The following is an 18,990-nucleotide window of genomic DNA, read 5'->3' as shown; positions in this document are numbered from 1 at the left end:
GTCTCCCTGGTAGTAGATATTCCAAATAACGATGGATGCGCAATCTATGTTGAGGGGATTGGCCTTCGCTTTTATGTAAGAGCAGCGGAGAATGTAAAGACCCGAAGGTAGACACCGATAGCCAGCACTCGTCTCGTCCCTTTCGTGCTCGACGTCTCAACACGTGCACAGTCTGCCCGGCTCTTCCATCGTCTCTGCTTGTTTAAAGGAATCATCCAATATGTCTGGAAAAACCGCTGATCCTCTGTCCTTTGCCAAGGATTTCATCGCTGGTGGTGTTTCTGCCGCAGTTTCTAAGACGGCCGTCGCCCCAATTGAACGAGTCAAGCTGCTCCTCCAGGTTCAACATGCGTCGAAACAGATCACGGCCGACAAGCAGTACAAGGGTAAGATGGCTGATTCTCCTCCCCGCCCCCTACACTTACTTAATCGGGAGAGAAATTCTACCGCTGGTTCTGAACCGGCTCACGCCGGCTCGTCGCCATATTGGATCCCAAAAAATCCTTGAAATTTATAGTTCAGTAAATAGCTAATAAAGTTAAATCTTTCGTTTGCCTCGTGTATAAAAGCTATTTTATGGCTATGGTTTTTCTTTGAATCAGTTGAAACTAAATTCCAATGAATGTTCATGAAATTGTGAAAGTAACCATTCATGCTCCCTTCCTTAAGGCATTAATTGGGTCAGCAGCTGTTAATTCAATAAGTTTAATGAATATCCTTTTTTTGCAGGTATTGTGGATGCATTTGTCCGCATTCCCAAGGAACAGGGCATTGGAGCCTTTTGGCGTGGTAACCTTGCCAATGTTATCCGTTACTTCCCCACACAGGCCCTTAACTTTGCCTTCAAGGATGTCTACAAGAACATCTTCATGAAGGGAGTTGACAAGAAAACACAGTTCTGGAAGTGGTTTGCTGCCAATCTTGCATCTGGTGGTGCCGCTGGAGCTACCTCCCTTTGCTTTGTCTACCCATTGGACTTTGCCCGTACCAGGTATCATCAATTGTATCTAACTTTGCCCCTGAATGTGAAGTATGAATGACCCTTTCTATGAATAGGTTGGGTGCCGATGTCGGCAAAGGAGCTGCCGAGCGCGAGTACACTGGTTTGGTTAACTGCCTATCCAAGACCTTCAAATCTGATGGTCTTGTTGGTTTGTACCGTGGATTCAACGTCTCCGTGCAGGGCATCATCATCTACCGCGCTGCCTACTTCGGTCTTTATGATTCTGCCAGCGGCATGTTGCCTGACCCCAAGAAGACCCCACTCTTAATCAAATGGATGATCGCCCAGGTTGTGACCACTGCTTCTGGTATTGTCTCCTACCCATTCGACACTGTCCGTCGTCGTATGATGATGCAGTCTGGTCGCGCTAAGAGCGATATCATGTACAAGAACACCATTGACTGCTGGGCCAAGATCTACAAAGCTGAGGGCGGCAAAGCTTTCTTCAAGGGAGCTCTTTCCAACGTTCTCCGAGGCACTGGTGGTGCTCTTGTCCTCGTCTTCTACGATGAACTCAAGACCTTGATTGGTTAAACCTATCAATCTTGGCTTGTTAATTTTTTTTTTTTCGTAGACAAATCCCTAACATCTGTGCAAAAGAATTACCAATCAAGGTATGCGGAATACGAGACCCAATTAGAAATGTACCAAGCTCTGTAATAAGTAAAGAAGAATTCCATCAGCTGTGTCCATTACACGATCGTTGACATCCACCTCAGCATTGAGAATCTATTTCATTTCCTGCCTCAATTGTTTGTATAACATGACTGGGAATAAGCAACAAAATAAGGCTCACTACCCTTCTCTGTTGAATATGTGCAACCCAAGGGCAAGTCTACCCTGATTTTTAACGAAAGAAGGCCTTGTAAGCCGATTACGTTATAAAAAATCAATACAATAGGCAAGAATTAGTGTACATATTTGTTGCGTTTCGTGTTTGGTCTTACTCCAATTTCTATCAATACCAATAGTGGTCGAATGTACCAAATCAGATTTGGCAGGTGGACAGAAATGTTCAAGTTATTATTAGTTTTGACCGATTCTGCAGTTTCGTAGCCAGTTTGTTGAGGAGTCTCGGAATAGCATATGGAGGCATACGATTACACAAATCTATTTTTGAAATGGTTAGGGGGGAGCTGCTTTGCTTTCTCTAACGTCTGTAGCTTCCAACACGAGTCGTGCATCGAATTTGGGCTTCAACACATCCTTGGATCATCTCGGACGGAAAAGATGAGAGCACGCATATCTCCAGCGGAGTTACACTTGGTGGTAAAGTTCTACTTAAAATGAAACCAAGTGTATTTATTATTTGTTCGTTTAATTTTGTAGGTCAAGATCGGACAGGTTCAGGAAGTGAGTCGACTGTTGGCAGCAGGCGGGGATCCTGACGCCATCTATAGAGGTATAACCCTTTTAGGAACGGCCATATCTTCTCAGGATAAAGCTATGGTCCAAGTACTTTTGAGCGCAGGCGCAGACGCAAGGTCAGTTTATTGAATATTTTTGCAATGGTGTCAAGTATTTATGCAAGTCAGCGAACACTTATTCGTCTGCATCGATTTTGGATTACAGTGTCCCGAGCCATGGCTCCAATGGCCGGCTCGAACCACCTCTCTACACCGCGTGCAGGTTAGTTTTTACAAGCTGCACTCCACTGTCCACTGTCGATTGATTTCACAATTGGGAAGCTTGACATTGTGACATGCACAGGCTGAAAGACGACGAATTGGCGGAAATGCTCATCCGAGCTGGTGCAGACTTGAATGCGAGCGACTTCTATGGGCACACCCCTCTATGGTACGCCATTTGGTCTACTCAACTCTCTCGAATCAAATCACCAGCTTGCATGTTACCCGTTTCTCCACGTCATTGTAGGGTGGCTACAAAAGGGCAAAGGCCGTTACTCGTCGCAAAGTTATTAGCTGCTGGTTCGAGACTCGGTTCCACCGAGGATTACTCATGGAGCCAATGCCCCTTATATTTAGCGGTATTATACCTCCCTTTATTAAAATAAAATTCCTACATTTTAAAAATATTTTAAAATGCAAAAACGTAGACCAAATACCTTGGATACAGAGGTAGGCATCAGTTGGCCATGTTTCTAATGGCGGCAGGTGCCGACCCCACGCGAATGGATTCGAAAGGAAGAAGCGCCATTTACTGGAGTTTACGAAACAGAGATCACGATCTTTTCGTTTTTATGATCGATTCGTATAATCCTCGTTGCTGGGATTCTATGCTGCAACGGCGGGTAGAAGAATTACTTACCGATCTACCAGACACACATTTGAAGATACTCCAGAAGCAATGGTACAATCCACCGAGTTTGGCCAAACAATGTCGTCTTGTGATCCGTCTACACCTATTACAAAAATTCAACTATCGGTCACTGTTCCTACTCGTTCCTCGACTTCCATTGCCCACTGTCATTCAGCGATTCCTTCTAGTAATAAAAACATTATTAAATTTTAGTTTTTATTGGGTCCAACCAGTGATAATATTTTCTGTATTTTTTTTTTTTTTTGCAGCTGGATCAAGAACTACCCGATGAAGAAACAACCCCTTGCTTTATGAAAGATATTAGTATCAAAACATAATAGAAATCAGTGTTAGTGATTTTTAGAAAAATCCAATTCCAAAGTGTCGAAAGCCAATGCAATATTTTGTACGAACACTGCCAAGAAATACAAAATTTACCATTTTTCTCACGATTTCTGGAGCCGAAATCTTTCGTATTGCCACAGTGCTAAACGTTTTAATGTAGTCTGCTTTAAATGGCGGGACGAGTAATTCAAGACTTCAAGTATTACTTACCAGTTGCCACAGCTATAAATGCATAACCTCATCATCTCTTTCATCTGTGTAAACAATTACAAAAAAATAAAATTCTCCGAAATCTTTCAAAAATTTTATGAAAGATTATCTTTTTGGCATTTGAACGTCAATCAATTTTTTTTAAATTTAGATTTAGGGCTAGGAATTTAAGAATATTAAATTGTTTAAATTCTATGCTTGTCTTTTAAATATAACATCTGGCAAAGTGTCTTTTGCTACACTTGTCCACCAGATGCCGGTTATTCAAAACTCTCTCCACTCTGCTTCTTGTACACAAACCACAACAGGGGTCGAGCAACCATCATTGCCCGCCCAACCCAAATTCAAGATGACAACTCAAACCCTTTCACCGATCTTATTTTGCACGTTCATTCTGGCGCTGAGTGGGCATACAATGTGGAAGTTTATGTGGTTCGTGTCCGGCATTCCATCGTCAATCGAGAATGATCAAAAGGAGTCTGACCCAGGTCTTCTCTTTCCTATTTGGCTAAATGCAAGTCTCGTAACGCTCTTCGCTGTTCAGCATAGTTATTTAAAAACTAGTGAAATAGGAAATTTCTTGAGTCGTCACCGTGTCACATCATCTTTGTCACGTAGTATTTATGTTATCCTCACATCTGTGACTATCCAGGTTATTATTTCTCTTACATAGTTTTTTGTCAACAATACAAAAATGATTCTCTTAGATCATGGTCACATTATGGACACCAATCACTTCATGCTGTCTGTGGAGGCTGAACATCAACAGTTCATTTCTCTGGTGGACCTTCTCTGCAATTCATTTTTCAGCATGGGCTTGCATATATGGAGGCTGTGTGATTCTTGATCTTCCAGAACTTGTTGGCATCAGACAAGTAACACTTCTTAATTACCATGTTTTTTTTGTTTTTTTGTCCTATATTCTCTTCTTTTACTTTTATTGCAGATCTACTATTTCTGCCTTAACATTTCTGAGGCATCAGATATTAAATCTGCTGAACTACAAAGACTTTACTCACACAAACGCCACCCTAGTTTTCTGGGTTTCCTTGTTTTGCTTTGGGTGACTCCTCTCATGAGGTAATTTAAGCTTAAATACCTTTTAAACATGTGACTAGTACTTGACACAAAACACATCTTTAGTTTGGACAGAGCCCTTCTTGCTATTTCGTTCACTTTGTACATGGCCACAGCATGGGAGCCAACTGCAGATGACAGGCGTTACCACCAAAGACAACTTGAACGCAAACAACATGAAATATCATACAGCAACAGAAGAAAACAAATGAGTTCAGAATTCAGATACTACAGAGGCTGATAAGTAAAGAAGCATAATTGTGTAATTGCAATGATTTAGCAGAGGTTAAAGAAATGATCAAATTCCTAAAGAAAATTCTAATCTAATAATCCAGCTCCTGCATGCCATAATAATCCTTGTCTACTTTAACAAATGGTTTTCTGAGATTGTTTATACAAAATTCTAATGATATTACTATGTCCTCAAAGATTGAAAGCCTTTCACAAAGCCAAAAAATAACAGTCTAGAATTTAATGCAACTCTGGACCTGCACTAACTGTGAAACTTTAAGTACTAACAGCTTTAACGGATCTCCTCTATGTTCCTCAAATTGTACAATTAACGAAACTCTCACACATTTTTGTATGACTTTATTATTTTTTCAAACCGGCGATACATGTCAATAATAATAAACTCATCCATCCATCAAACAGTATTAAATTCGTTTCAACGTTAAAAGATAATACTTCTGGTGATTGTTTTACAAGTCGGAAAACGTCGCTAATACTGGCAAACATTATGCTTCTTGTGCAGCTTCTTTCCGATCTTTTCCTCTTATGAGTGGCGACTTTTAAAAAGGAGGAGGCAGCATCTTGAGTAATGGGTGGTATACCAATTTCGAAACTTGAGTTGACATGAAGAAATCACCGTGACTAAATACTGGAGCGTCTACTTTTACTGAACCTTTTAAATTGCCCAAACGCGTCGCCAGCCATTCGATATCCTATACACAAATTTTAATAAGCCGTTATGAACAAGTTGAAAAATGACACACAAGGTTGCCACTAGCTCGCTCTATTCGAAGAAATGAACTTATATCTTCTAGAAAAGCACCTGAGGGGTTGAAACTGGATCAGTTTTCGACCAAATCAGGTAAACCGGGGCAGTGACTAGTTCCATTTGATATTTGGGAGCTTCGGTGGTTCCATAACGTTCCAAATTTCCGGTTTCACCGTAATCGAAACGGGTAAAATTTCCACCTAATACGAAACAGAAAATATGAAGACGGAAAACAGGAAACTGGTCTATCAGGGAATTTGATAGTTTACAGTACCTGAATTGTAGTTGTCAAAGAACTGAAGCATCGTCTTCGGAGATCCACCCGCAGGATAGTGTCCACATAGGACATGTACTAAAGACTGGTGAATTGAAAATGAATAAGCACTAGGATACATACATGGTTTGTTGCAGCTAGCAACGATTTAGTTATAGTACCGTATTGGTCGTTTCCGAATACCCGAAAATGTAGTAGTTAACAGTTTGGCAAGTGGCGCTTCCAATTTGGCTAGAATTGCAAATAAAGCGTAGAAGGCGGCTGGAGATTCCATCACTAGGAAGAAATAATCCTGTTCTTGTCCACCGCAAGACATACTAAAGCGGGAAATTAAAATAGGCAAGATCTAAATTGTTTAGTCGAGAATACATTTGGCATCAACATTTGGTTAAAAAATAAAATTCCGATTACTCTAAGTGGATTGCTTAGTGGTGCAATAAGTTTAAAAACATTATTTAGCACTTGAACGGTGGATGTTGGGGCTAATCCAATCATAACGTCGATTTTGTCATTCAAATCCGGCTTCAGATTAGCGCCAACGAAGAAAATGGCACAACCGAGAGAATACCCAACATATGAGACCTTTTCTTGCCCGGTTGTTTTCAGAATATAGTCGATGGAAGCCGGTAGATCATATTGACCAAGTTCTTCCCATCTTGTAAGTGAATGAAAGTTTAATTATTTCCAATGGTAGTTTTGTCCATTAGACTTACGTGAAATCCCAAAATTTTTCCGAGTCAGGATTTAGTGTTTTGTGTTTCCTAGAGTACGTGTTACCTCGTGAGTTTCCCATCCACACGTCTTGCCATGAAATAAACATTATACAATTCATTATTACAATACTATTGTTTAATCTTTAATGAATTACCATAGCCATGATCCGCCAAGATATAAGCTGAGTCGTCCAAAATATTCATGTTAATTTCATTTTCATTCATTACATCAGTTTGACAGCTGAGGGACAATCATACCTAAAGAGCTATTGGACGGACCGGAAGCCCAGACGAAATCGGTTGCGAAGATACCATGCTGTAGGAATACGACCTTCTTTTTTATATTTTCTGTGGTATCGGCAGGCTCGTTAATCGACTTCGGGATTCGGTGTAGCTCAAGGATGTAACCATCTTCCGTGACCACATTATGAATTTCCAGAGGGTAACCACGGTTTTGAATAATTTCTGGCTTTAAAAGTATAAGAATGTACAATTTAATTGGTTTGTCGACACGAAAGAACGTTTTATGGGTAGTGAATAGTAACGGTTTGTAAGTTTACCACGGTCATAAAAGTTTCTGGTGGAGCCATCACGCTGCCATCGATTTGCGAATAATAAACACGACGTTGAAACTCATTGACAGCCATGTCAATCGGATCATATTCCACTATCTGAAAATGGTTAAGTACCATCAAAGTTAACAAAACAGTGACCACCGTATTTGCTATCACAATTGGCGTCGCCATGATGCTTCCGTTTACTCGCTGATTTACTCTGGTACCACTGCTATCAGGTTTCGAAAATAAAATAACGTACCACACGACGCAACACCTGGAAGAAGACTGAAGACCGAACCAAGTTACGTGGAAACGACATCACGGTTGTTTTTCATTCTCTCATCCTCCTTCTTCTCCGTCGGCCCCCTTTTTTTCCTTTTGTGCCTTTAAATCCGGTCAAAGACCTTGATGGACGTGGTTACCAAGAAAGAGAAAGCGTATGCAAGGTGCTCAAAGTGTTTGGCTCTTTCTAATATTCTTCTGAAAGAACCTAGGGCCAAAAGGATTGTTGGGTGAGGTCGTCGAAACCTCCCCCTACCAAGGTGTTTTACCTGTTTTGACTACCTTGATATACTGACCTTTATTGTGAAGTTCAACAACCTGTAGTGTAGCTGCATCCATTATAGTTTATCTCATATTGAAAACTTACCTATGGTATATATATTTCCTTTTTATTGATATAAGTTCACAGGCGTGACGATTTCTCTTTGTTTATGATTGACAATTTCAAACAAAATGTCGATGCCCTGTGGCTACCATCCATGGTTTTTACGTGGGGACATTCAACCGTGTCACAGGAAATGGTTGTTCGTATGTCGTATGCTCGAATCGAAGAATTTCGAAGAATAGCAGACGCCATCTAAGGTTTATAACCACAGCAGGCAACTCTGTTGGCTTCAGGCGAGACGTCTGTTAGAATCAGCGAGAAGAGAAAAAAAACCAAAAAAGGAATTCAGGTTATCATCTGGCACCACGTGTTTACCAGACAGAGAAAGCGATGGTTCTGATCAGACAATCGACTAACCAAATCTGCAGATCGTAGCTTTGGGCATGTGTATTACAATCATGAACAGTTTTGATGGGGAATGATTTCCGTCCACAGTTGAAACATATTTGATTTTCTAAGATTTTTTTTTTATTTATTTCAAAACTAAGGATTGAAATATCCTTTTATTTAACATTGAATTAACGTAAACATAAACGAGAAATTATGGGGATCACTGCATCTGCATGTTGCCTGTTCCGCCTTGACCCATGGTTGGACCAATAGTGTTATTGATGGGCATGGACATAACGGGTGTCATGGGATTGGCGCTCATCGGAGCCTGACCATAAGGACTGTGAATGGGCATACTGACTTGGCCCTGAGTTTGAACTTGTTGTGGTAGCCCTCCACCCATTGACATTGGGCCGGCTTGCATTTGCATCGGATTGATTGGCGTTCCAGGACCCATATTGGCCATACCAGGACCGCTACCCAAACCCATTGGCACCATTTGATTTGGCTGCTGTTGGAGCTCTACGCCGTTATTACCAGGGCCCACAGCCATGGCTGGAGGCTCGTTGGGCAGTGTTAGATTTGCTAGAAGATATCGAACAGCTAAGTAGATGGAGCATTCGCCCGGCTGCAGTCCCATCATGTGACTGCATTCGCCGAAACGTTTGAGCATCATGCTTGCTGTATGGGCCACGGGACCTAGGCCTCCCATGTTACCAGCGGCCGCATCGCGGCGCTCTGCCAGTTGAGTTACATTGTTAATGGAATCATATACCAGCGGCAGTACCAGAGACGCCCCTTCGGCTTCTGGCAGCATGCCCAAACGTCTAATTAAATAAACAGAAAGATTAATTACAGTCCCCTACATGATTATTTTTTTCTTCTTCAAATTACCTGATGTAGAGGAAAAAGAGCATTTTATTACGGGCTGTCAAAACAGAGGAGGCACCAATCGGAACGATGGACGGCGCCGAGGGTGGCACCGTCAGGCAAAATTGAACACTCCATTTGAACGTTTGCTGGCCAAAAGCGTTGGGCATCAGTTCAAGCTTCATCAGCTGCACTAGATCGCGAAGAATGTGATGAGGGGCGTTGAGCAACCGACAGAACGCGTGGACAGCCATCGGCTTGAAAGGGATTGCCATGACACGAACTTCAAAGAAGCGCTCGAGAACCTGAAACTCTTCCATTGTCCACTGTTCGCGGTATTCTGGTCCACTTGGGCTTAGTTTCAATTGCAAACTTTGCATGTGTACAGCGTTTACTGTCACGCGGCCATGTAATGATTCGCACCTGCGCTCAAAGAAATAATTGCATGAAATGGAGAAGAAAAATGCTCAAGGCAATAGAATCAAACTACCGGAAAGCAATAACTCCTGGTTCTGTAATGGGTAATGCGGATGGGCAATCTTGTGAATCTTGAATAATCCGTTGAAGACTTCTCCGCATAGAAATACAGCCCAGAAAACGTTCCAGCGGTGCCATCATGCCACCTGCAGAGAAGGTTTCATCCATTTCACCTATGAAAGACAAAGACAATTTTATCCTATGTTTTCATCCTTCAGTAACTCATTAGAAATTACCTGGAAGAGTACTTGGAGTGCACAGGACGTCAAACGCTTCATGGGTTAGGATCGTTGGAACAGCTCCGGCCCATGAACGCTGAGGCAGGACGCGCGAAACGAACGAGCCTCCAAATCCACCACCAGCTGAACCGGAATGTCCTCCATGAGGGCTATGATGACTGGCAGCTGCAGACGGAGGGCCTCCTGGTCGTGCCGGTGAAGGGCGAGGCATGCCTGGTGATCCAGGCCAAGTGTTTGGAGCTGGTGAAGCCAAACTTTGCGGCGGGAATGGGCTGCTCTCAATATTGTGGGCGCCACCACTCATGCCAGCCGGATTGGGCGACGGAGTGGGCAGCATACCAGCCGGACTGGGGGCATGCAGCGGATTAGGAATTGGGGAGCTGGCAATACCAAAAGCACTTCCGGGACCCACAGGTGATGGATGTGGCAACATTGAAGGCGAAGGATTGACCCCTGCGCCCGGCGGTAGAGAAGGCGGAGAAGCCAGGGAAAAAGAAGATGTAGCTGGACTAGAACCGAATCCATGCTGTGCTTGTGGCTGAACCTGTTGCTACACGCAAACGTATTAGTAGAAGAGAATTTCTATTTGTGACATTTTTTCCATCGATTTTGTACCTGCGATATATTGCCCATGTGGGGGCTGGCTGGGGTATGTGGATTGCTGGTGCCGGACGGCGTTAACGGAGTTTGAAACCGAAGTCCAGCAAGGTCTCCTCGTTGCTGCCCTGCAGGAGAAGCTCCAGCTGCCCCCGTAGATCTCGAATGTCCAAGGAAATGCGAGGGCTCATTCGTGTGCTCCATCGTGATAGGAGAAGGCGGATGATCGTCTTCAGATTGAGACCGTCTTCGCGACAATGCCGTTTCGTCAACGTATTTGGAGAGGAAAGCCTGTTAGATCAATGAAAAAGGACAATGACGAAAATGACTACATTGGCTTGCACGAAACTGGTTTACTTTTAGACCCTGAGTAGGACCGAATTCTTCGATGACTTTGCTCTTGTCAAAAACGCTAAAAGCACCATCACGAATCGAAACCTGCCCGTCGGATTGAAGGTGAATATCCAGGCAGTAAAGGTTGCAGTAGGCTAATCGCAAATGTGTTGGCGAATGAGCCATGACGGTGAACGTTTGTACGGGAATTGGAGGTTTGGTCGACAATAGCCCCAATTGTAGGGTGGAGGGCAGTTTGGCCAAGGAGGCCAGCGGTTCATAGGTCTCATGTAGAACGCGAGCCAAGTAGCCGCAACTGCGTTCCTTATTGAGGAAGAATTCTAGTTGTTCCCGAAGAGGACTGTGAGGATTGGAGCCCAACTGGCCCGAACAACCCAGACCCAAATGGAAACGGCGTTCATGCGATTTCCAGGTGACGGCGGCCGTTGCCATACGCGCTGGGCCATATCCCAGAATGAGTTTTTTGAAATTGTAGCTCTTGACACTAAAATGCTGTCTTTCTTCTTTCAGTTGCATCACGTTGGCTAAGCTACGGATGGCGGCGTACAAATTGGCGATGTGCGCCCAGTCCTGCAATATGGCATCTACCGTTCGACCTGCATCGTCGGCGGTCGTCACATCGTACGACAAGTAAACGGGGAATCGAGATCCTTGCTCTGTCGGTGAAACTGAGACGAGCGGCGAGCCGTGGAAGAGGAATTCCATCATCCATGCTCGTGAGCCTTTAACTTGCATCCGAATGGTGGCTGTCAATAACCGGCGGTTCAGGTCGTTCAAAGCTTCACGGCTTACTCCTTCGACTGGTGGAAGACTGACCAGTTTAAGAGAAAGCCCAGTTCCAAGTGCTTCAACGGTCAATCCTTGGTGAAGGATTTCACGTTTCGTCAACTGGCTTGCAAGCGATGCGAACGGTATCCTCTCGTCACACAGAGCCACGACGTGTGAAAGATCTGGCAACAAGTAAGCGGGATGTTTGCTTCGCTTACAAGGACCCGGTGTTGAATCACGGGCAACTTCTAGAGGACCACTAGTCGATCCTGTTTTACGTTTGGTTCCTACAACTTCTTGAGACTCTAAAGCCGTGCACGGACCATGCGTTAACAGGAACATATCTAACTCATTCACTTCCATCACCTACAAAAAATTTAATTAATAACGAAAGAACAAAAACACTTTTTATTTGATGCAAACCTTGTAATACATCTTTGGTAACTCTATTGAAGTTTCGTCCGTAGAAACGTTTTCCTCGATAGGTACGGGTTTGACGACAACCAAGTGGCAGACATAGTCAATGTCTTTTGCTTTTTCCTGGACATAGCAAAAGAGGAATGTTTAATAACGGTTAAAAGTGATAAAAAGATTCAATTTGCTATACCTTGAATTCAACAACAACCCACGAATTTGGATGTTTGTGAAGACGCAGGAAAAATTTGTGCTTGCCCAAGCGACTCATTGGACTGTCCGCAGGATACATTAACGGCAATTTGTCATACACTGAGACGGGCAAATGCTGAAGCGTTTTCTGACAGCGACGCTGAGTAATCCAGAATCGAAGCTCTGCAATGGCTGCCTCGAACCGGATTTTGTCAGAATTCAGAGTATTTTGTAACTCAGACATCAGAGACGCTGGCGGATCGTCCTGCAACAAGAGAAAAGAATTACAATCACTTTCGAAACATTAAAAGTGTACGCAATCACTACCTGAGGGATATGTGCTTGAAGACTGCCCGTGCGCGTGTCAACCGTGATTAGTAGCTGCTCGGACCGAAGGCAAGGCGATAGAATAGGGAGATGGAGGACAGGGGGTGAGCCCTGGACAACACAGTCTGTCTGCTGATGTCCTAATTTTGGCTGCAACTCCACTTTAAGCTCTAATAGTCTTGTACGCGTTCTCATATAAATAGTGTGAGTGAGGAGCTTTTCCAGCGAAAGCTGATCAGAGCGGATCGACTGTTCGGCCATCTCAGAGTCCTTGGTCGATAGCGGCGGGTTGTGGAGGATCTGAAGCGGTTTCCCAATCACATCTGTGCCTCCAGAGTGTGATGTGCATACTTGTGCTGTCAATCTGTAACCCAAATCCGACTTCAATTCGCGGCTTGCCAAATCCTTCCAATAGGAAATGGTCAAACTACGACCTTCCGTATAATGTTCAATGCGGATTAAATCTCCGAGGCGCTCCTGGCAGAGGCGTTTGGTCTGCGAGTATAGCACTTCTAACTGAAGCGACTGGCTAAAAGTGTGCAAAACGGTGTACAGCTCCAGCAATGGATTGTCGCAGTCTCTAAGGCGAGACTGGAGAAGTTCGTGGATATATCGAACTTGAAAAGGATGTACAAGATTTTTGCCGTCTCCCGTTTCCTTGTCTTCTACCAGAATGTTGATATCTAACAGACTCCAAGGCACCGTGGGGCCGTCCCCCATAAGAGTCAGGGACGCCTCAAATTCGTGATCTACTGTAAACTTTACTCTACCATTCTCGATCTTGTTCTTCCGCATTTGCATTGGCAGAGTGGTAGTCGCCAGTCGATACTCGATCACCTAAAACATCAATGCATAATTCACTTAAAATCTTCTTACTATCTTGTTATGTTCTATTACATACCTGACTAAGTCTCATAAGGGTATTTTTCTTTTCAATGGCTGTTATTGGATCCGGTGGTATGATTTTATCACGGATAACAAGTGGAAGGCGAGAATACGTCCCAATAGTCAAAACCTCAACAGCTGCTGGTAGGTGGAAGTTGGGTAGCCTAGCATGGACAAGTGTCTCTCTAGCCATCCTAGACAGTGCATCAGCAGTCTCGATGAATATCATAGACTGTTTGTCAAGAAAAGCCATGATATTGGCAGATTTGTCAACTTTGGAAACACTGGCAGCCCACTTTACAAGAGCCAGCAGCCTGACAAAAAGTTGCCTCGTCCGTGAGGCAAACTGGTAGATTTCAATCTTTCTTTCCATGTCAGTCTTCCTAGGAAGTAACTCAGCGAGCACAGATAGTTCATGATAAGTCCTCTGAATGATAAAGTCGATCAACAGTGCCAAGGAGATGGATCCACCAGGTCCACCACCACCACCACCACCTTGACCGGCTGGAACCATCGCACCCGCCATTTGGTGGCCTTCCAAAGGCGATGGTTGAGGTATGGGTGCCATGTTATGAAACTAGTTCACGTTTTCAAAACACGTTCCCATCGACAATAAAATATTCGATGTGCTTAACTGAATAGTAATAAAAAAAGGCATACCCAACGAGCCGTACAATTTCGTCAACTAATCGACCGCCATGACAGCAGCCGCTATACACACTTGCTTTACTGCCATCTGGTGGATGGCGGGAGACTCTTTTCAAAACTTATGACGTAATTCTTTCAAATACGGTGCCCGCCAGCACTCCACTTCATTTTTATTAACATTTAATGCAGCATTTATAAAGGGCACACACATGGACGGTTACACAATGACGTTCCTTATATACATTTTATGATTTCTCGAGAACACAACATTTCATATGCATTCGATAACGTATCGATTACTTTCGCCAATGCAGTAGTGACAGTACATCGAGGCAGTCTGTTACTAGTACATAAGACACAATATTATTGCGTGCACGTCCAGCGTCCTGGCAGTTTGGTTGCGGTAGAATAGGCTTCATTTCACTTTGAGGCCGATTAGAAAGGAAGTATTGCTAAAGTCCTTTTTTTCCCCCGCGAATCCCGACGTCTGTCAGTTTTCTCACTGTTACATTCATCGGTCAATCACACCTGTGGCCCGTATGTCGCTACATTACCATACGCCTGTGTATAATTGCTGCAACAGTCAGCAGCGAAAGCGGGCATCAGTTAATAACCTCAATCTGGAATCGGCCTTGGAGGAAGAAGAACAATATCGTATCAACAGAGTTAAAGCCCGAAACTAGCCAAAGTGTAAGCCACCTAGTTTCGAAGTCTAAACCCACTTTCCCTTTCTTTATTATTATTTCATTTTTTTTCCCCCCCTTTCTTACACACGTGAGTGTATGGTTAGTCTTGTTTGCTGCAACCCATGCAACGAAAAATGCATTTGAAAGATTCTTTTCTGTGCACCCATGGAGTCCCCGAGATTCGTGGCTGCTTGCCCACTTTCACTTCAGCCTTGAAAATGAGAAATACGGATTTCGTCACTTACTTACCTAAAGTCCTAGATATTTTCACAATTGAATAGATCGATTCAATTTTGGGGAACAGGATATTGATACATAACTTTTGTTTTGCGAGAAGAGTGTTCTCGAAGAAACAAAAACACCAGGTGATATATTTTTCTCCGTAATGTTCTCTAATTGGTCGATTACACGTACAATCCTTACGGGATAATTTACGTTGTATACATTCCGTATAAAATGCATCGAAATACATTAGACAATCTGACCTCGCCCTCATTTGCGTCCCTACGATGGTGAGAGAGACGCATAGGCTGGTAAAGTGGTTAAGAAAACAAAGGGGGAGGAGAAACTAAAAGGGGGAGGATATTTCAGGTGGTTGTCTTTTACCGTTTTTCTTTTTTTTTTTCCTCTTAGGGCACAATCCTCTACAAGAATATATATATATATATAGATATTTGCCTAATAAAGGGGGGTTCAGTTCTCGAAAAAAAATCATTCCTCTCCCAGCAGTCCAACAGACATATCGTCCTTATTCTTGGCTGGAAGGTGTGTTGGAGCCAAACAAAAAGAAAAACAGCGTATTGTTTACAGGAAAAGAAAAACAAATAGTTGTGTCCATTCCAAAATGAAAGGGACATCGACTTTCTTTCAATCAGTTGCCAGTTTCGTGATTGTCTATTGTTTTTTAACTCTTGATACGCGGACAGTATTGTCACCGTTCGTCAACAATCCGTTCACGCAGATTAAGGAATTGTTGCAACACATCCTCCAGCCTCGACTGGAACGCTGTATTATTCAAGAACCAGAGAGCTTCATGACAACGGTAACATTCTTCATCTTCTGAATGGGAATTTTCAAAGTTTCACTTTTTGCGTTTATTTGGGTTCAGCCTGAAATCATTGTCAGTCGAGGCTACCCGTTGGAAATCCACCATGTTGTTACCAATGATGGATACATCCTTGAACTGCATCGCATACCGTTCGGAAGACGTGACACGCGTTTCGAAAACGGCACACTTCGGCGAAAGCCAGTCTTTCTGCTACACGGCATGATGGCCACGGACCATTTCTGGCTGTTTAGTTCATCGAACAATTCGCTAGGTAACATTTAAATCTAAATTCAGGGCCACCTAACGAATTCCTTACTCAATCCATTTCCAATCTGATTTCGATCACCAGCTTACATACTAGCGGATCATGGCTTCGGTAATTTAATTCGAATAACAATCTTATGCAGTCAGAGTACTATTCATTCTTTAAATTCAATTCAGATGTTTGGTTGGGTAATGCTAGAGGAAACATGTACTCGAGGAAACACATAAGTTTAGATCCAAACACCGACAAGGAATTCTGGAACTATTCGTACGTTGTTAATTCATTTCCATCGTTTTGCTTCGATACGCTTCAGTATTCGATTTGATTAGATGGGACGAAATGGGCCAATACGATGTCCCGTCCAGCATCGATTACGTGTTGAACGTAACAAGACAAGAGAAACTGGCCGCTTATTTCGGCTACTCTCTCGGTTGCAGCGTATTCTTCATGAGCGCCACTCAGTATCCGCGAATCAACGACCAAGTCGAAGTGATGATCGGCCTTGGACCGACCGTTAGCGTTGCTCATTTGAATAATTTTTTCCGTTTCTTGGCGCCGTTCGTGAAACCCTATCAAGTACGTACCATCATTCATCAATTTATGTAGCGTATAGGTATTTCTTCTGTTGACCGATACCAAACCTCGAAGGTACTTTTGTAATGTTCGTATAAAGAGAAATTGATGTTGTAACATTTGTCCGCAGTTTTTGCAGCAATGGCTGGGAATTGGTGAAGTCCACAGGAACGATGGTTTTCTACACCAAATGACTCGTCTCATAGGTGAGACTTCTCATTTCGGTGCAGTTATCGGCAGGCATGTGCTGTTCCAAATATTTGGTTACTCCGAAATTTACAACGAGGTTTTTTTTTCTTTTCCTACTTTCTCCAGTTCATAGTAAAATGATTCATGCAAATAATGTTTCTTGCAGAATGACGTTTTCCGTTTAGCCGGACATTATCCAGCCGGTGGCTCAGCCAATTCTATGGCCCATCTTCTTCAAAACTACAACTCAGGTAGATTGGGAAATTTTATTAAAAATTTTTTAAAATAATCATCTTACGGTAGAACGATGTACTACACAGGGGAATCCTTCTTGCACTTCGATCACGGTCTGGACGGAAACATGGAACGATACGGCACGATTCATCCGCCGGAGTACAATCTCACTCGAGTGACTGCCCCTGTTTATTTGGTTCACGCCGATAATGATCCATTTGCTACAGTAGAGGTATTGTAAAACAACCGATCGTGATCAAACGAATTCTAAATTTGACATTCATCTTCTTTTTTTTTAAATTCAATAGGATGTGTCTTGGTTGATGGCCAGGCTGGGCAATTTAAAAGGAACTCTTCGGGTGAATAGTTCATCCTTCAGTCACGGCGATTTCATCTGGTCCCCTCAACTGGCTGAGTTGGTTCATTTACCTGTGATTGACTTGTTGCCGTCACCTTTCGTCTATCAACAAGATTATATCTAGTTCTCGAAAGGAATTGCATTACCTCATTGGCAATCTCGATCGCGAAGTTGTCCTATCGGACCGATATTTATGCGGTCGCATTTATTCCCTTTCTTGTCTCTTGTTTTTTAAATACGCGCTCAAGATAAATTTATGAATTTTTAAATGTTCGATACTCGTGGATCTTAGTAGCAAATGTAGCAAAGCCAATATGAACGAAATTATGTAGTCTAATAATAAACGATCTAACTCAATTTGCGTGACGCAGTGTTATTTAACGAATGGGCGTGCGGAGTTGGTATATGCAATTGACTTTCAATCTAAAAGTTATGACAGCGTGAGCGTTTCGGGCGTTCGCCTGTGCACCGCAAGTTAAGAATTTTATTTCCTTCCACGCAATGCCTGCATTCAATTTTCTAGAAAACCACATTACGTGCATCACGTATATAGATGCCCATTGGCTATTACATTGGTGCAGTTATGACGACTGAAACTGTTGATTGGATTAGATTATGTAGCCTAAGAAGAATTAAATTTCGTAGATCAATAGGCTGATCGATCAACAATCTTTGTACACTGCTGTTTCTATGACAACCACACGGGGCTTTCAATGTTACGTTATCAAAGACACGATAAAATCAAGCGCGGCCCTTAAACCAGTTTGAATCGGTTTGCAAACCAGTTTGATCCTGCTCTATTCAATTTCTCTTCTTATCGCCGACGGAAGGAATTGAACCTGACCTCGGAAATTATACAGCCCATCCTCTTACAGTTCGTTGGTCATCATTACGTCATTTCGTATATAGCGTTAAATTGGCAATAATGCATAGTCAAAAGTCCTCTGTTTCTTTTGTTGCTATATCATCGGAAGGTGAATGCCGTGCCGGGTACATCCTGACTCCGACGATTTGGCTATTAACAGCTTGCAACCGTACCGGCTAACCTTGGCTCTGCTTGGCTTCAAATGTGAAACCCGCGTTTAAAAAAAAAAAAAAAGGGGGAGAGACAGGAAAAACCAAAACTTTCCCATTTTCGGTTCGAGATGGCTGCATAAAATTATGTTGCCAAGGTTACTTGAATGATAAGTGAACTTCTTGAAGTACTATTTGGTGATACATCCTAACGAAATGTACGTATAAAACAAATTTGAGCTTTCGGTGTATTTCGTCTGCATTTTATAATTGATGACAGCAAAAAACAAAGCTATTTTTAGAGACGTAATGTCGAAATCCCATTTTGCTAAACGAGTGCTACGTACTTTATGTATGTCAGCGTCCACTGCATCTGAAATGCATGACCTCTCAGAACTGCCCGAAGAATTTCTGAAC

The 18,990-nt window shown here is 42.9% G+C and overlaps 5 protein-coding genes and 1 long non-coding RNA gene across 8 annotated transcripts; 3 read left to right on the top strand and 3 right to left on the bottom strand.

Annotated features, from left to right (window-relative positions):
• The first annotated feature begins 108 nt into the window (after positions 1 to 108).
• LOC116921507 (ADP,ATP carrier protein 1) lies at positions 109 to 1,919 on the top strand. Its single transcript, XM_032927849.2, has 3 exons — positions 109 to 386; positions 730 to 991; positions 1,057 to 1,919. Exons 1-3 carry the CDS (start codon positions 221 to 223, stop codon positions 1,535 to 1,537), a joined length of 909 nt encoding a protein of 302 aa, XP_032783740.2. The 5' UTR covers positions 109 to 220; the 3' UTR covers positions 1,538 to 1,919.
• LOC116921529 lies at positions 1,741 to 3,817 on the bottom strand. Its single transcript, XR_004393378.2, has 3 exons — positions 3,701 to 3,817; positions 3,069 to 3,446; positions 1,741 to 3,003 (listed from the first exon to the last, which is right to left on the bottom strand). It is a non-coding gene; the product is annotated as an uncharacterized LOC116921529 (long non-coding RNA).
• A 255-nt stretch (positions 3,818 to 4,072) lies between these two features.
• On the top strand, positions 4,073 to 5,545 carry LOC116921509 (nurim homolog). Its single transcript, XM_032927853.2, has 4 exons — positions 4,073 to 4,469; positions 4,525 to 4,692; positions 4,764 to 4,897; positions 4,961 to 5,545. Exons 1-4 carry the CDS (start codon positions 4,167 to 4,169, stop codon positions 5,133 to 5,135), a joined length of 780 nt encoding a protein of 259 aa, XP_032783744.2. The 5' UTR covers positions 4,073 to 4,166; the 3' UTR covers positions 5,136 to 5,545.
• LOC116921503 (lipase 1) lies at positions 5,471 to 8,256 on the bottom strand. 2 transcript variants are annotated; one of them, XM_032927843.2, is made up of 10 exons: positions 7,698 to 8,256; positions 7,442 to 7,552; positions 7,140 to 7,350; positions 7,037 to 7,063; positions 6,882 to 6,969; positions 6,580 to 6,823; positions 6,330 to 6,485; positions 6,169 to 6,253; positions 5,949 to 6,094; positions 5,471 to 5,838 (listed from the first exon to the last, which is right to left on the bottom strand). In XM_032927843.2, exons 1-10 carry the CDS (start codon positions 7,755 to 7,757, stop codon positions 5,686 to 5,688), a joined length of 1,281 nt encoding a protein of 426 aa, XP_032783734.1. In that variant the 5' UTR covers positions 7,758 to 8,256; the 3' UTR covers positions 5,471 to 5,685. The 2 variants fall into 2 exon arrangements, with proteins under 2 accessions (XP_032783734.1, XP_032783733.1); XM_032927842.2 differs by having other exon boundaries at positions 7,442 to 8,255.
• A 212-nt stretch (positions 8,257 to 8,468) lies between these two features.
• LOC116921486 (mediator of RNA polymerase II transcription subunit 14) lies at positions 8,469 to 14,276 on the bottom strand. 2 transcript variants are annotated; one of them, XM_032927810.2, is made up of 10 exons: positions 13,575 to 14,276; positions 12,674 to 13,510; positions 12,348 to 12,611; positions 12,164 to 12,280; positions 10,976 to 12,106; positions 10,637 to 10,909; positions 10,019 to 10,571; positions 9,796 to 9,955; positions 9,330 to 9,728; positions 8,469 to 9,262 (listed from the first exon to the last, which is right to left on the bottom strand). In XM_032927810.2, the coding sequence occupies exons 1-10, from the start codon at positions 14,124 to 14,126 to the stop codon at positions 8,656 to 8,658; spliced, it is 4,893 nt and encodes a 1,630-aa protein (XP_032783701.2). In that variant the 5' UTR covers positions 14,127 to 14,276; the 3' UTR covers positions 8,469 to 8,655. The 2 variants fall into 2 exon arrangements, with proteins under 2 accessions (XP_032783701.2, XP_032783703.2); XM_032927812.2 differs by having other exon boundaries at positions 10,019 to 10,565.
• A 1,302-nt stretch (positions 14,277 to 15,578) lies between these two features.
• Positions 15,579 to 17,916, top strand: LOC116921502 (lipase lipl-4). The gene is made up of 9 exons (XM_032927841.2): positions 15,579 to 15,934; positions 16,001 to 16,211; positions 16,290 to 16,316; positions 16,382 to 16,472; positions 16,535 to 16,781; positions 16,909 to 17,064; positions 17,134 to 17,218; positions 17,288 to 17,433; positions 17,510 to 17,916. The coding sequence occupies exons 1-9, from the start codon at positions 15,737 to 15,739 to the stop codon at positions 17,681 to 17,683; spliced, it is 1,335 nt and encodes a 444-aa protein (XP_032783732.2). The 5' UTR covers positions 15,579 to 15,736; the 3' UTR covers positions 17,684 to 17,916.
• The last annotated feature ends 1,074 nt before the right edge of the window (positions 17,917 to 18,990 follow it).

This window comes from Daphnia magna, linkage group LG4 (genome assembly GCF_020631705.1).
Source record: "Daphnia magna isolate NIES linkage group LG4, ASM2063170v1.1, whole genome shotgun sequence".
NCBI lineage: Eukaryota > Metazoa > Arthropoda > Branchiopoda > Diplostraca > Daphniidae > Daphnia > Daphnia magna.
The sequence above is the reverse complement of the archived record's forward strand: the minus strand, read 5'-3'. Positions and strand labels throughout refer to the sequence as shown.

What these genes read in the sequence shown, in the direction of transcription:
- LOC116921486 (XM_032927810.2), bottom strand. Translation starts at nt 14,126, where the DNA reads ATGGCACCCATACCTCAACCATCGCCTTTGGAAGGCCACCAAATGGCG. An exon ending in GGGTTGTTGTTGAATTCAAG is followed by an intron (nt 12,281 to 12,347) that starts GTATAGCAAATT and finishes TGCTATGTCCAG; the next exon opens with GAAAAAGCAAAAGACATTGA. An exon ending in CTCTTTTTCCTCTACATCAG is followed by an intron (nt 9,263 to 9,329) that starts GTAATTTGAAGA and finishes TTATTTAATTAG; the next exon opens with ACGTTTGGGCATGCTGCCAG.
- LOC116921507 (XM_032927849.2), top strand. Translation starts at nt 221, where the DNA reads ATGTCTGGAAAAACCGCTGATCCTCTGTCCTTTGCCAAGGATTTCATC. An exon ending in GGCCGACAAGCAGTACAAGG is followed by an intron (nt 387 to 729) that starts GTAAGATGGCTG and finishes CTTTTTTTGCAG; the next exon opens with GTATTGTGGATGCATTTGTC. An exon ending in TTGGACTTTGCCCGTACCAG is followed by an intron (nt 992 to 1,056) that starts GTATCATCAATT and finishes TTCTATGAATAG; the next exon opens with GTTGGGTGCCGATGTCGGCA.
- LOC116921503 (XM_032927842.2), bottom strand. Translation starts at nt 7,627, where the DNA reads ATGGCGACGCCAATTGTGATAGCAAATACGGTGGTCACTGTTTTGTTA. An exon ending in GAAAAATTTTGGGATTTCAC is followed by an intron (nt 6,824 to 6,881) that starts GTAAGTCTAATG and finishes TTCACTTACAAG; the next exon opens with ATGGGAAGAACTTGGTCAAT. An exon ending in CTTTGACAACTACAATTCAG is followed by an intron (nt 6,095 to 6,168) that starts GTACTGTAAACT and finishes GTTTCGTATTAG; the next exon opens with GTGGAAATTTTACCCGTTTC.
- LOC116921509 (XM_032927853.2), top strand. Translation starts at nt 4,167, where the DNA reads ATGACAACTCAAACCCTTTCACCGATCTTATTTTGCACGTTCATTCTG. An exon ending in TCACATCTGTGACTATCCAG is followed by an intron (nt 4,470 to 4,524) that starts GTTATTATTTCT and finishes TGATTCTCTTAG; the next exon opens with ATCATGGTCACATTATGGAC. An exon ending in AACTTGTTGGCATCAGACAA is followed by an intron (nt 4,693 to 4,763) that starts GTAACACTTCTT and finishes CTTTTATTGCAG; the next exon opens with ATCTACTATTTCTGCCTTAA.
- LOC116921502 (XM_032927841.2), top strand. Translation starts at nt 15,737, where the DNA reads ATGAAAGGGACATCGACTTTCTTTCAATCAGTTGCCAGTTTCGTGATT. An exon ending in CAGAGAGCTTCATGACAACG is followed by an intron (nt 15,935 to 16,000) that starts GTAACATTCTTC and finishes ATTTGGGTTCAG; the next exon opens with CCTGAAATCATTGTCAGTCG. An exon ending in ACTAGCGGATCATGGCTTCG is followed by an intron (nt 16,317 to 16,381) that starts GTAATTTAATTC and finishes AATTCAATTCAG; the next exon opens with ATGTTTGGTTGGGTAATGCT.